The sequence below is a fragment of the Suricata suricatta genome, chromosome 7, assembly GCF_006229205.1.
Source record: "Suricata suricatta isolate VVHF042 chromosome 7, meerkat_22Aug2017_6uvM2_HiC, whole genome shotgun sequence".
Classification (NCBI taxonomy): domain Eukaryota; kingdom Metazoa; phylum Chordata; class Mammalia; order Carnivora; family Herpestidae; genus Suricata; species Suricata suricatta.
Genome location: NC_043706.1, coordinates 118,324,716 through 118,340,592, shown reverse-complemented (window position 1 = coordinate 118,340,592; position 15,877 = coordinate 118,324,716). Strand labels below are relative to the sequence as shown.

General features: G+C 37.8%; 1 protein-coding gene and 1 long non-coding RNA gene across 2 annotated transcripts in view; one reads left to right on the top strand and one right to left on the bottom strand.

The window, feature by feature from the left end:
• Positions 1-567: 567 nt before the first annotated feature.
• Positions 568-15,877, bottom strand: part of PEX7 (peroxisomal biogenesis factor 7) — an 85,550-nt gene continuing 70,240 nt past the window's right edge. Inside the window, exon 11 of the mRNA XM_029943235.1 lies at positions 568-1,088. Coding sequence (XP_029799095.1) covers positions 1,020-1,088 — 69 coding nt within the window. The 3' untranslated portion in view covers positions 568-1,019. The remainder of the gene's footprint in view (positions 1,089-15,877) is intronic.
• Positions 1,781-15,127, top strand: LOC115295577. The gene is made up of 4 exons (XR_003910475.1): positions 1,781-2,061; positions 8,267-8,408; positions 13,502-13,733; positions 15,089-15,127. It is a non-coding gene; the product is annotated as an uncharacterized LOC115295577 (long non-coding RNA).

Here is a 15,877-nt window from a genome sequence, read left to right as displayed (position 1 = left end):
AACATTAAAAATCCTCAAAAACTTGTTAAAAATTTAATGACAAAATATAATACCATATAGTTGCTTGTTTTACCAATTTTTCCCTTTCCATCCATTTTGTTTTTATAGGTCATCTGCAGTAAGGGATTTTTCAAGGAGATTTAGGGAGGTACTAAGGAGGTCTTAATAGCATTACCTAGGGCCAGTTTCAAGAGCAACTGCATGAAACTTGGTAGGACCCACGACTTTTTTCCCAGTGACCTTTTTTTTTTTTTAATTTGATGGTAGAAAAGTAGGAAAGATAAATATAGAGTCAAGGTTATACTATCTAAAAAGATGTGAATAAATATAAAAAAATATGTAAGCTCTTAATTCCTAGCATTCCATGTTCTTAAAGCATGCCACCCATCCTTGAGATAGTCTCATTCAGTCTATATGTCAAGAACACAGTAGATACTCAATAAATATTGCTGAATAAAATCAAATCTATGTTAGAGCCCTGTTACTGAACCATAGATACCTCTATATTATATACAGCGTTGTATTCATATATATACTGTTAGAAAAAGCAACCTTGATAGGGTGTCATAAAATCATAAGTAATCAAGAGATGAATTTATTTTGATTTTTACCAACAGCAGTGATTATATTTTACATCAAAAATGACAAATTAAAAATGAAATATATCACTATCAATATAATCTACCGACCTCCCTTATTTAATCCATTTTGCAACGCAGAGATTACAGTTTAATGGATACTGCAAGATAATCCATCACATCAATTATTTCCTAGGATTTTAAGAAATATGGCTTATGTAACAGGCTTATACAGTGAGCCAAAGTCTTTATCAGCTGCCTCAAAACTGATTCCAGGGGAGAAAAAAAAAAAAAAAAAACAACGGATTCCAGGGTCAATTTTTCAAATTTGAAATCTGCATAGCATATAAAAGCATAATATCTATGTCATTAATAGTTAGTTTATTTCCCGTTAAGTCGTTCCCAGTCAATGTCCTTTGTCTCTGACTGGAGCAGCGGGTCTCAAGCAGGCATAGTGAGGCAAACAGGATCATAGATCTTTATCGTTTCGTCCCAAGCACAATCAGCCACCTAGAAAACAAAAAGGAAGCAAGAAGAAATCTTGCCATTTGCAACGACATGGATGGAACTGGAGGGTATTATGTGAAGTGAAATAAGTCAGTCAGAGAAATCATGATTTCACTCACATGTGGAATTTGAGAAACTTAACAGATGATCGGAGGAGAAGGGTAGGAAAAATAAGATAAAAACAGAGAGGGAGGCAAACCATAAGAGACTCTTAAATATGGGGGACAAACGGAGGGTTGATGGGGGGTGTGAGAGAGGAAAATGGGTGGTGGGCATTGAGGAGGGCACTTGTTCGGATGAGCACTGGGTGTTGTATGTAAGTGATGAATCACTGGCATCTACTCCTGAAGCCAAGAGTACACTATGTTAGCTAACTTGAGAATAAATTTAAAAAAGAAAAAAAGAAGGAAAAGAAACATAATCTACAAACATTCCAGATAGGCAGCAAAAGCCAAAGTCACTTAAAGTGAGAGTAGATCACCCATTGGTAAGCATAATTTTAAATAGGAAGACGGTCTATTTTCCCTTTTTAAGATACATTTTAGGGATTGTTTCCAATTGACTGAAGTTGCCTGTAAGGGTTTCCTGCCCCCTACAGCCTCACCTCAGCCCCACCTCACCCCCAAACCAAATAATCCCCTCTATGTCTCAAGGTTAATGTTGAAAAAACCCACTCCTCCACTGGGAACCAGAGCACCATGCTAGGTACTGTGGGGATAGAAAGGAGAGAGAGTACGGCTCCTGCCTTCACAGAATGGTTCACACAAGACCCAAAGTGGAAAGTGTTCTACTGGAGGCTCTCAGAGGAGGGACCATCTGAGTCCAAGTGGGGTGGTGTCAGCAGACGTCACAAAGGCTGTGTTTGTGACGTTCACACTGGCCCTTTTTAGGCGTAGACGTGGGAGACAAGGAAATTTAAATCTAAAAAAATCATAAGAACAGGAAGTGAAGAAAGTCCATGGTGCTCAGGAACTGTGTGAGTATCACAATGTCTCGGAGAGTAAGACTAATATACAACATTAACTGTATTTCTGTATACTAGCAGGACAGAATTATAAGTTTCTATGTCATGGGATACAAAGATCATTATATTAATTGACCACTACCTCATCTATGTATATTTCTTTCAAGTGCTAGGCCTTTCCGTATGTTATTTACTCAAACTTATAATAACTAGCAAATGTCAAGGCCAATGAATAAGCAAATGCTCATAAATCTATAAATTAATTGATAAATCGAGAGGACCGCCCCAAATGGCAATGATACAGAATTATGAATAGTTGATTCAAATTAATGCAAATAATATTTCTCCATTAACTAATTTATTAACCCCCAGCTACAAGTTTAAAAGAGCTTACAATCGGGGTGCCTGAGTGGCTCAGTAGGTTAAGCATCAGACTTCAACTCATGCCATGATCTCACAGCTCACGAGTTCGAGCCCCGCATCTGGCTCTGTGCTGACAGTTCAGAGCCTGAAGACTGTTTACCATTCTGTGTCTCCCTTGCTCTCTGCCCTACCCCACTTGTGCTCTGTCTCTCAAAAATTAATAAACGTAAAAAAATTTTTTTTTAAAGCTTACAATAAAAAACAATAATGGGATGCCTGGGTGGTTCCGTTGGTTAAGTGACCAACTCTTGATCTCAGCTCAGGTCTTGATCCCAAGGTTGTGAATTCAAGCCCAGCACTGGGCTCTGTGCTGGGCATGGAGCCTATTTAAAGTAATAATGATACTTGTTTACATCAGAAAAAAAATTAAAATAAAATAAAATAATAATGATAATAGTAATAGTAATAATGTAAGAAGGAAAGCACTTTACAAAACCAACAAGGAGGCTCCTGATTCGCAGAGGTAGGCAGGCACAGCAGACTTCCTGGTAAGGAAGGACGTCCCTGGCGGTGGCGGGTAGGGCTTTCATTAATGACTACCGCCACTCAATGGGCTCTGGAGGCTCCACTTAATTCTGTGACTGAGAGTAAACACAGGCTCTTTCTTATGTCCCTTACTACCCATCTGAGGCTAGCCTGAAAGACATTAAAAAAAAAAAAAAAAGACTTTGCTAAAAATAAGGGGTTAACAAAAAGACCAAAAGATGGAAAAGTAAAGTGAATGACGTGAAAATAAACAATCTGCTTTACAGGAAGAGGCTGACTCATTCTTTAGCCGATGGAACAAAGTGAGGAATCGTTCCTAGCTCCTATCCTGCTTTTTCACGACAAAAGCCATCTTTCCCTCCCATCTTCACAAAGGCATTCTTGGCTATGATGAGTCCTTCAAGGCCAGACTCGGGATAGAGAATGAGAAGACAATAATAGGGTATCTCCTTTCTCATCTACCAAAGATCCTCTTTCTCAGTTTCAGTCTCCTATATGAGAACTCACTTCCTTGCCCAATACCTCACTGTCAGGAAAACTGAAAGATGGCCATCAGCAAAAAGATTGCTACATGTTGTTTCAGGGAAATTCTGGCATCGTCCTAGGGCCCCACAGGATTACCTGATTCTATAGGGGTCTATGCTTTTCACGGTCTCTGACTGGATTAGTTTACAACTCTGAAAGTCATAGGAAACTGATAGTAATCAAATGATTCTCCTGCATTAAAGTTGCAAACAAACGTTGTCCTGAGGACATGCAATTGATGCTTCCTCCTATCCCCCAGAGAGAATTCCAACCATTACACTTTATTGTCCTGTGGATATTGACCAGTTTTGCACCTATTAGTAAATTTATCTCAGAATTTAATGATTGTCTCTTCTGAGCTAGTTGTAAAATCTATCATGAGTTACGTAAATCTTTGGCCCATGTTCATGATACATCTGTGTGAGAGTCATGATCGCTATTTTGAAATTATCCTTTAACAGGCCACATACAGGAATATAGCTTATTTGCCTCGGCAGGGTAACCATTATTTCTATGCGGCATAATAACACTTGCTTTCTTGCAGGAGATAACACAGTCACAGAAAAGCCATGTCATTAAAAGAACAAACATGAAATGCTAGAATAGGCAGATAATTATACTAGGAAAAAAAGCTAAGAATAATTGCTAAAATTGGGCATGAAATTGAGCTCAACATCTCCTGGCAGCAGAGGTTAAAAAAAAAAAAAGCAAACAATAATGTAAGAAACGCAAATATCATGATCATTTTGCCAGTTTGTCAGAAGAGATAAAATTTTTCCTAGCAGTTGACTGGCTATAAGAGAAACATACGGTATGTTTCCATCACAAAAGTCATTCAGTGCCAAAAGAGTGGTTTCACAAAAGATACAAAGTTATTCTTCCAATGGCTGTTTTAAAAATAAACATCTAACCTTCAATAAGCCAAAAACATACTATTCATCTGTAGTTTTCTGGAAGCGTTTCTTTAGGGCAGTGGTTCTCAAGCTGCAGTGTGCTTTTCAATCACCTGGGGACTTGTGAACGAACACACAGAGGGCTGGTCCCTCTCCTCAAAGTACTGGCTCTCAAAGTGTGGTACTGGGGTCAGCTTCATTGTTATCACAGGCTGAACGTCAGCCCTGGGACCTTCAAATCAAGTCCACAGAGGGAACTCAGAGAGTCTATATATGCAACATTTTGTGTGTATATACATTTCGGGGGGAGCGTAGAGAGAATCAATCATTTTCTTCAGATTCTCAAAAGAGTGAATCCAGAGCATTTCCCAGCTAAGTATTATCATCACCTAGGAAACATTCTAATATCCAGCCAGAATGGAGAACCTCTGATACAGAACCCCTGATGTATATCAATTTTCTTACCTGGGTTTTTGTCATATGCAAAAATTTTTTGCTGCTGACTTAAAAAATCCCAAAATTTAGCAGGATTCAAATATCCTTTTTTCCCCCATTTATTTATTTATTTTGAGAGAGAGAGAGAGAGAGGGAGAGAGAGAGGATCTCGAGCGGGCTGCACGCTGTCAGCCCAGAGTTCGATGCAGAGTTCAAACCCATAAACCATGAGAGCATGATCTGAGCTGAAATCAAGTCAGACACTTAACTGGATGAGCCATCTGGGAGCCCCAGGATTCAAATATTCTTGAGGGAGAATTCTCTTCCCTTCCTGAGAAAGAAGTTCATTTGTCACTAATATAATGGAAAATATCTTGTGCCATATTTTCACATTTATTTAAAATCTAAGGTTCAAATCTGGTAGTTGATATGTGGTAGGAAGATAGAGAATTGGGCGGAGAACTAAAAAGAAAGAAACACGACTGAACCATCCTTAAGGAAAACAGTAGCCCTCCCTGAAGCATCCTTACACCCAGAGTTTATGTAGCTTCCTGTTCTGCCTGAGCCAGTATCCAGAATTTCTACTTAAACAAATGAGAAAGCTTTATTAATCATGTAAGCTATGGTTAAAACCAATATTTTTATTTATTTCATTTGGTATTTGCACCATTGAGTTCTTTTTTTAAAAGTTTATTTATTTTGATAGAGAAAGAGAGAGAGAGAGAGAGAGAGAGAGAGAGAGAGCGTGCACATGTAAGCGAGGAGGGCACAGACAGGGAGAGAGAGAATCCTAAGCAGGCTCCATGCCGAGCACAGAGCCTAAGCAGGGTTCGATCTCATGAACCCTGAGATCATGACCTGAGTAGAAACCAAGAGCGGATGCTTAACCGACTGAGCCACCCAGACATGCCATCCTGTTGAATTCTAAATGGACTGAAGTGGTTTTCAGATTAATGCACAGGGCAAAACAAAATACAGATTTAGGGGGAAAAAGTTTGCTCAAAGGGGACAAATGGAGCCAAAGCTTTCAGGCATTAGAGCTGAACACGTTACAACATTTGCGCAATAAATTAGGCTCTGTGCTTTATAATGACCAGGACGGAAAGGAAGGCATGCTGGCTAATACAGTTTCTGTTTTCTAACAACCTTCATGTACGGATGCAAACACTTTCATATAATTAAACCTGAGTAGGGTTTTCCTTGTTTAGAGTCAGCAATGATCTCTCTTGATCAAATCTGTATTCCTTACGCTTTGTATATGGTAAAGCTTTAGTAAATACTGTTGAATGAACGAATGAACGAATGAATGAAGCCATGCATGAGCAGCGGTCTTCCTCCACTGCTTTCACCACACACGGTGAGGAGCACCTCGTCAGGTATGAGGTCAGAGATCCCGGTGAAGGCAATAGGTTGTATGAGTTTTATAGGAACTTTTGAGTGTCATGAATATTATTTGAAGAGACTTCACAGAGAGCTTTCTTTTATGTTCAGGAACTGGTCGTCAGATATTCCTCTGCACTACAAAGTCATATAAAACACAATTCATATAGATATGAATTCATTCATTTATTTAACAAATACTTATTGAGCATGTCCTCTGTGAGAAGTAAGCTGTGGACACCACAGTAAACAAGATGGTCCTCATCACTGACCCCACAGACCTGGAGTCCAGCAGAGAGATGAATAAGTAAACAGACACCAACAATGCAGTGAGATACGGGCAATGATAGAGGGATGATACCGTCCAGTCCAAGGAGGGAAAGGGTCACTAAACCAAACGGGAGGAAAGTGCATGTTTCCAGGAGGAAATATCACCCACACTGTAGCTTCAAGGAGAAGTATGCCTCGGACAGACAGCAATTGTTGCTGCTGCTGTTTGTGGGAGAGAAGGGAAGTGTTCTAGGCAGTGGAATAAACACGAATAAATGAAAGACTAAAAGCTCTAGCTTTAAGGCAACTAAACTGCATTGTAACTCCTCAGATGAAACTCTTTATCTTTGGAGACAGGCTTTTTTCTGACTCGTGTCTGGCCCCCACCCAGGGTTTCCTGAAGGCTGGCTGCCCACGCCTCTCTTGTTTGACCCTCTCTCCCGACAGCAAGTGTGCATGTGGACGTCACAGGGTCAGACCTCCAGGCTCTGCCTCTTCTGCCCAAGGATATTCAAGTGGAAAATTGATTCCTTAACCTGCAAGCCTCCGCTGTAGTACATGTCATCCCTATGCTGTCTGAATTTCCTTTAATCTGACATCAAAATGCAAATCTTCTCATTAAAACTCAGAACTAAAGTTATCAACATTATAGGAAAAGCAGTCTGTCGAAATGTTAGATTTCTTTACTTAACGTAAAACCTGAAGACAGAATCTTCTTCATTATTTTTAAAATCTTCAATCTTCTACCTAGTGAATGATAACTAGTTGGATAAAATTCCACATAAGTTCTATTTTTATTTTATTTTCACTTTTAAAAGCAAAATGAGGATTTCTAAGCTTAAAGAATAAGCACACTAATTAGAAATGTAAATTTCCTTCTATGCCAATTCTTTAAAACATAAAATGCTTGGGAGCCACTGGATGGCACAAATATTTCAGGATTTCCTATATGCAGAGTACTGGCTAGATTCTACAGCAGGTCCAAGATTATTAAAGAAACAAATCCAGTCATTAGAAAGTTTATAATAAAAATATACCACTGGTGGACCAAATGAGACCTCTGATAGAACATCCAGAATGATAATGGTTATATAAATGCAAATTTTAGAAAAGGAAACCTTGTACTAAAAATAGCTTAAAACACATGTGTAATTTAGAAAATGCATTTATATTCCTTAATTTTTTTAATCAGTTCTTTCCATTGTATTAAAATGTTTACACAGGTCACTGATAAGGTAATTTATTTCAAATGATAGAATATGGCTATTAATAGAGGAAAGAATTCCTATTGTCCCAGTAAGAGACTTAGCGTACTGACAAGTTTCCCATTACCTATTTATACTCTTTTTTCTCATTATACTCTTTTCTCTCAATTTTGTGGACAATTGCTTTTGCCCTTGGGAAACTTGTTCAATTTACTGTAATTATCTATATGACATATGGCCTCTTTAGTAAAAATGAACAAAAGAAACAGGCAGAAGGATATAGAGAGAATGAAAAAAAAATCTCTAACAGTCAATTCTAAATTTGGAAAAGGCAGCCTGGTTATTATGTCAAAGGATATTAAATTCTGGGCTAGAGAAAGAATATGCTTTACTTGCTCTACCAACTTCTTGGTGGAAGTGACTATAGAGAACATAGTTGATCATGTTAATGATTAGGGAGTTTAAGTAAAAGTAAGGAAAGAGTTGATAGATATACTAAAAAAAATTCTTTTCATTCATTCATTCACTCATTCATTCAATATTTATTTAGTACATATATGTCAGGTAGTTTGCATTAATCTACCATGTATCTCCTGGCAGGGAATTGGCACTCAATATTTACTGAAGCACAAAAAAAGGAAAGGAGAGAAGGAAGAGAAGAACTTGTTCTGGACTTTGAAAGGCAGAAGTACGTTGTACAGGCAGAAGAAACATGAAGATGACAATTAGCAACTTATAATTGGTGGGTAATAGAGGGTTTACATAGGATAGTGGGAAATAAAATTAGAAAGCAATAGAGATTATACAGGGTGCTTGGGTGACTCAGTCCATTAAGCATTCCACTTTGGCTTAGGTCATGATCTCATAGTCGTAAATTTGAGCCCCACATCAGGCTCTCTGGTGTCAGTGCAGAGCCTGCATTGGATCCTGTCTCCCTCTCTGGCCCTACCCCATAAGCGCTCTCTCTCAAAAATAAATAAACATTTTTTAAAAAAGAAAGAAAGCAATACAGATTATAGTGAATCTTAAAAGCAAGATTCAGACTCTCCGGAAGATAATTTAACTGTGCTGATTTGTAAATTAAAGCAGACAGGTAACTAGCGTGGCAGACCGGTAACAGAGTAGCTAAAGAGCATCGCAGGAGTGCCTGACCATGAGTTCCAAAATGAGAAAGATCTGCTGGGAGGCAAACACGGTATCTTGATGAGGTGAGAAATGCATAAAACAGGACCCCAAGGAGAAAAAACAACAACAATGAACTCTGTTGCAGGAACATGGCAGGTCTGTTAGCTTATTCTAATCTTTTTGAAAAGCTCCTTGATAAAGATACATAATTTCTTTATCTAGAATCCTGCAAATTTAAAAATTTTATTCCTCTGCGTATCACACACATGCACGCACAGTCACTGCCCCACAAAGGTAATTTTTCCCATTTGATTTTCTAGCTGATGATTACTGACATCTACAGTATTCATTTTTGTACATTTATTTTTACTCATCTTATTGAACTCTCAATATTTTCAATAGGTTTAAAGTTGATGTCCTGATAACATTGACAATCATATGGAATCGATATGAAGAACAATATATCAATATTTCTACCTTTTAGAAGATATTTATATCCCATTTTGTTTTCTTCTGTTACTCATTGGCTATGCCTTTTAGAACCGTGTTGATGATCAGTAGTAAAGATGGTGACTCTTATCTTGTCCCCACCTTTAATGAAGCCACCAACAAAGGGCAGATCTGCATTATGGAAAGCGCTCCCCCCACGCAGTGTTGAAAATCAGTGGGATCAGGAAAAGAGCTCAGGGACCAGTTAGGAGAATATTGCAGTAACTGCGGCAGAGATACTAATAAATGCTTATCTAAGGCAGGAGTGCTAGAAGGGAATGGTCCAGATTTCAGAGAACACTGGTGCGGAAAAATTCATCAACTTGATGCCCACTTGAATTTAGGGAGATAAAAATCTAGGATGACTTCTCAGGCCTGGCCTGTTATGCAGTCAATTAGGAATACCGGAGAAAAGTAGGACATCTATTGAGATCATACAGTAAATGCGATTGGATAAATGGGACAAGCGTCACTAGCATATAATTAAATGACAGCTTCAAGGAAAAGGCACATAGAAGTAAGAGGACTAAGAATCCGATATTGAAGAATGTCTACCTTTGTAAGGATTGTAAGGAAGAAACTGGCAAAGGAGATAAAGACATTCAGCAAAGAGGTTAGGAAGATGAGGTTAGCACAATCAGCATTAAGGCAATAGGTGGGGAAGGTTTTTCTTTAAACTAATAGGTAACGAAGAAATGAGTCTGAGAAAAGGCTAACTTGGTTTTCAGGAGTTTTCTGGTGATCTTTGTGGACTTCATTTGAATGATGAAAGGGAGACTGACATAGGGGCTTAAACAGAGAATGATGATTTTGAGAAACTAAAAGCAGTAGGGAAACCTGCTAATTCTTGATGTCTAATAATGGAAGAAAACCCAAATTTACTGGTAGGGAGACAGGACAGTGAGGTCAAGTGAGTTTCGAAAATAGAGAATAGAACTGAACGAAGATCTAAAACACAATGTACAAGTGAGGGAGGAAAGACCTGGAAGAGGAAGCTGGTGAGAAAATCCGTGGCCCTCTGGAGAGAGGGGGAAACAGAGATAGAACATAAATATTTTGAGGTAACAGAGATGGAAGATTGTCTTTCTTTTTTTTAATTTTCTTAAAGGTTTATTTACTTTTGAGAGAGAGAGAGAGAGAGAGAGAGAGAGAGAGAGAACACAAGCAGGAGAGGGACAGAGAAAGAGAGAGAGAGAGGGAGACATAGAATCTGAAGCAGACTCCAGGCTCTGAGCTGTCAGCATAGAGTCCGATGTGGGGCTTGAACTCACAAACTGTGAGATCATGACCTGAGCCAAAGTTGGCTGCTTAACTGACTGAGCCACCCAGGCACCCCAAGAAGATTTTCATTTTTGTCTGTTTTTACAATTAAGTAGGAAGTAAGGTCAAATGTCCAGGGTGTCCGTGACACCATGGAAGGCTGAGAAAAGATGTGAAGAATGTGCACAAGACATTTGATTTTTGAGAAAATCAAAGCAACTTCAAAGCTAAGTTGATTAGGACCAAGGGCCCAGATGAAATGTTTTTCTAAAAGTAATTTGTAGTGTGCCAAGTCAGCAATTTTGCCTGGTTTTTCAGAAACAATGACAATGAGTAAGAAAAGTGTATGATCCAGGACTGGGATCCCAGAGGCAGCAGACTAAGGTGGGAACAATTCTGGAAGTTCTCATTGCAAGGACTGTCCATGAGCACAGCAGGCAGTAGACCCAAGGTAACACACCCGCCTTAGGAATGCGTCCAAGATCCTACAAAGCTGAGCCTGGGGATGCTTGACAGCTGGGGGAAAACTGACCCTTGTTATATAATTTTAAGCTAAAAGTCACACAACTATGAAAGCATCAAAGAGGAAACAACAGAGACAAATGCCTGAGGACACTGGAAGCTTCTGGCACATGTTCTTTTCAGCTCTACAGCCAGCCAGTGACACATGCAGAAAATATCACCTCAGATAAAAAGTGAAAAGGATATGGGTATCCTAACTACCAATAACACTGGTCTTCTTCTAAAACCGAATTTTCTAACCTCATGCTGAGAATTTCAAAATATTTTTATCTATTGCCAACCTGTGTCTAAGATTGTAGGAATAAAAGTTTGAATCAAAATATGAGCTGAGTTTTTTTAAATTTATTTTTAGTTTTTAGAGAGAAAGAGAGTGTGAGAGCTGGGGCGTGGGGGAGAAGGACAGAAGGAGGGAGAAAGAGAATATTTTTTAATTATTTTTTTTATTTCTGAGAGAGTGAGTAGGGGAGATGGGCAGAGGAAGGAGGGGAGGAAGGGAGAGAGAGAAGGAGAGAGAGAGAATCTCAAGTAGGCTCCATACTCAGTGTGGAGCCTGATGCAGGGCTCAGTCCCAGGACCCTGAGATCATGACCTGAGCTGAAATCAAGAGTCTGATGCTCAACTGACTGTGCCAGCCACCCAGGCACTCCTGAGCTGAAATTTTAAATGATACCTGATTTTTAAAAACTTAATTATAATTTTATTTTTGTAATTGAGATTAACTGATATGTAATATTATGTTAATTTTAGGTGTACAAAATGATGTTTCAACATATGTCTGTATTGCTAATATTTTCTTACTAAAATGTCAACAAAGTCAAAGATACTTTTAAAAAAACATCTATAGAACTAGTTTAAATCAGAACCAAATCTAAGCATCTTCCACTGAAACAAAATGAAAATATACAAAATTTCTTTTGGCCTAGTAAAAAAAAATCTTTCGAGTGCATACATGTTCCTATCACGGATAACCTAGGATATCCACCACTTGAGATTATATTTATCAAGAATTTTAGGAGTCCTAGAAGATAAATCTACCTACATAACCACAACTATGAAAAATATATATACATATGGAAAATGACTGGAAGAGTAATTACTTTGGAGAAGGATAAGGGGGCAAGATGTGGGCGGAAACACAAGAGAGTTTTCTAGAATGCTGGCAGTGCTCTGTATCTTAACCTGAATGAGGTTACACAGGCAGGGTCCTTTCTTGATAACTTAATTGAGCTGCTCACTTAAAATGTGTGCATTTTCCAACAGGGATACTACACTTCAAATAAAAATTTCTTAAAAAAAGACTGAAAAGAAACACACTAATATGGCGTCCCAGAGATGCTTTCCAAAGTGGCAGGGCCATGCGTAATCTTTTCTCTTTCTTCTGAATATAATTTCCCAATTTCATCATGAGAAAAAAAAAAGGTAAGCTTCATGAAACATACAGAGATTATATTTTGGAATGAACTAATAATGTCTACCTTAAGGGATTAAAAAGAGAAATAACCATCACCCAAAAGGAATGGGTAACAATACGTAAACCTCTACTCAGATTATAAGCACTAAATTAAATGTCAATGAGCATTCAAAGGAGCAAGGTTGATACTGCAGAACACAAAGTCAAGAATTCTAAAAATATATTAATACAGAAAATTCTAATTCTACAAAGGGGTATATTATAGGTCTAGAATCATATGCCCGAAAACAGAAAAAGGGTATCCAATTTAGAAGTAATAAGGATACGAGAAAAAAGAGAAAATGCCAGGGCTGTACAAATCATGATCAGAGGGGGAAAAATCAAAGAAAAATTTTCTGAACTGAAAGATAACTTCAGCCTGGTTAACAAGAGAGGGCATAGAGCATTTCTCAGCAATAATCCTCAAAGAATGACCCTAGGTACTTATTTGTCAAGTTTTAAACCTTTAAAGACAAGATCTTACGCCTGTCAAGAAGAAAGGAGGTATAATATAAGAATGCTTTTGGATCTCATTTTTCAGATCTCTAAGAAAAGAGAAGCTAAAAAGAAAAAGGCATTACAAATACAAGAACTCAGATAAATCTCTTTTAAGATAAAGAATATATTAAGACACAAAGACCTAAAGTAATGTCAGCTAAGTCCTATGGCTGTTAAGATTACAAGAGACAACAAGTTTTTAGAAACAGATGGAAAGGTACTTTCTGAAAGGTGAGAGAAATATACTTTCTAAGAGAATAAAATATGAACAAAGGGTGAAATTAACATGCAATCAGTAAACCTGACCACAAATTGTGAGAATAAAGGATAAATATGTCAAAAATAACTTAAACTACAGACTATACCAACAAAAGGTTAACGTGATAGGTTTTAAATGGCTATAAATTCAATGCAGCTAATCCATCAAGAAGTGGAGTCTATTTTTCTTACTCTTTGACTCTGAGCTGGCCTCATGACTTGCTTTGCAACAGAGAGACCGTTGTGTGAACTTCTAAGTCTAGCGCTGGAGATGCCTGGCAGCTTTTACTCTTGCCCTGTTGGAAATCTACACCCGCTAAGTGAAGAAGACTGAGGTCATCTGGAGACACAGATGACAGATGACAACCAGCACTACACCCTAGAGATGTGAATGAGGCCACCTTACACCATTCAGCTCTAGTTACGTCACCAGATGACCAGAGGGAGTCACATGAGGGACCCAAGGTGAGACCAACAGAACTGCCTGGCTGAGTCCAGCCCAAATTGCTGACTCATAGAATTGTAAGCAAAGAAAATTATTGTTTAAGCCATTAAGTTGTGGGAGAGTTTGTTATATAGCAATAGATAACTGAAATAAAAATAAGTGCAAGAAAAGTAGGGACATGCACCAAGAACTTGATTCATATCTCCCTACAGAGGAGTTTCATGCTATTTGGCAAATACATACATTAATAATATAAATAATACAAATGTTTGTGTTAAAAATGTGCTCATGCTAGATATGTAAAAAAGATATATTGGTTGAGGTCATAATCTTACTTTGAAAAAAAGAATAGTAAATTTTTAAAGATAAATTCACAGGGAGAAACATAGACAAATTCATCACTGAAAATATACAGAAAGTAACTAGATCCTAGAACTTTAAGTCAGAAAACTTCTTTGACCCTAAATCCAATAGGTCACAAGGTCTGGACCTAGTGAGTTCCTCAAAGTCTCTCACATATCTACCACTTCTAATATGCCTTTTAATTTGGATGTGCAGACCATTTACTTTTCTTTCCCTCCCTCCCTCCCTTTCTCTCCTTCCTTCCTTCCTTCCTTCCTTCCTTCCTTTCCTCCCTCTCTTCTCTCCTCCCTCTCCTCTCTCTCTCTTTTTAAGTAAACTCAATTCCCAACATGGTGCTTCAACTCACTGAGCCATGCACGCACACTTAGACCATTTACATTTAATATGATTTTGAAATACTTTGATTTAAAGGCTTCCACATATAAGATCATGTCCTTGGCAAAGAGAGATTAATTTTACTTCTTTCTTTTCAATTTAGATGGCTTTTATTTCTTTCTCTTGACTGTTCTAACAAAAACTCTTATTACTGTGTTTAATAGAAATGGTGAAAGTAAGCATCCTTGTCTTATTCCTGATCTTAGAGAAAAAGCTTTCAGTTTTTCACCATGATTTTGGCTGTAGATTTTTCTATGTGGCCTTAATTATGTTGAGGTAAATCATTATTTTTTACAACTGTCTCCACTATTAGCTTAATAGTTATAGGTCCTTCTCTAAAACTTCTTAGGGTTTAACATGGGGTTTACAATACACATCATGAGTTTATCATAATCTACCTTCAAATATTATATGACTTTTCATGTAATAAGAACTTTATAATAGTGTACTTCTAATTCTTCCTTCATGTTTTATTGTTGTCATACATTTAACTTTTGCATATACTATGAATTCTGTAGTATACTGTATGCAAATATATTCCACACAATACTACTTTTGTTTTAGGTAAAAATTTTTAGAGTGATAACATAGAGTTTAAAATTGTCTTGTGTATTTACTTCATTTTTGCCATTTCCAGTTACAGTAAAACCTTGGATTGCAAGTAACATGTTCTGTGAGTGTTCCACAAGACAAGAAAACATTTCTAATAAATTTTAACTTGATAAACAAGCGATGTCTTGCAATATGAATAGTACGTGATGCTCATTATCACATGATCATAACTGAGCCAATGGTTCTTCTCTGTCTCTCATTGTGGGACTGTGGGTGATCATCTCCCATGCGCAGATGCTTGGTCTCAGGCCATGGTGTCTGGCAGAAATCAGTGATTTTTCAGAATACTGGAAGGTGCCCACAACTGGGACTAGAGTATTTTTTGTCACTTCAAAGCACCTAGGGACAGTCCTTTGCTTTTCCATACAAGAGTGAGCTTAGGAATGCTTTGCTTCATTCTAGGTCAGGAGATAAAGGCAGAGGAATCCCTCACTTCAAATGAGATTAGAGAGATGTATAAAATGGGGCAAACAGTGCCAAATTTTGTAGAAAAGCACCACCTGAATAAGGCTGTAACAATGTGAACAATGAATCTGTTTAATGACAATGCAATGTCAAATTTCTGTGAAACCCTCAAAAGAAAGCAAAAGCAAGTATCATTGGACTGGTTCCTTGTTAAAGCTGCACGAAAAGAAAAAGATTCCACCGAGCCAATAGATAGCAGTGATTCTGTCAGTGATAGTGGAAGTCGTCCTACACAGTAACCCTCCTCTCTCAACTCTCTCACACCAGCCACACAGGTTTTCAAAGGTAAGTGCAGGTTCATTTGTTTATTTTTCTTTATATTTTGTATTTTTTTATGTATGATACTACA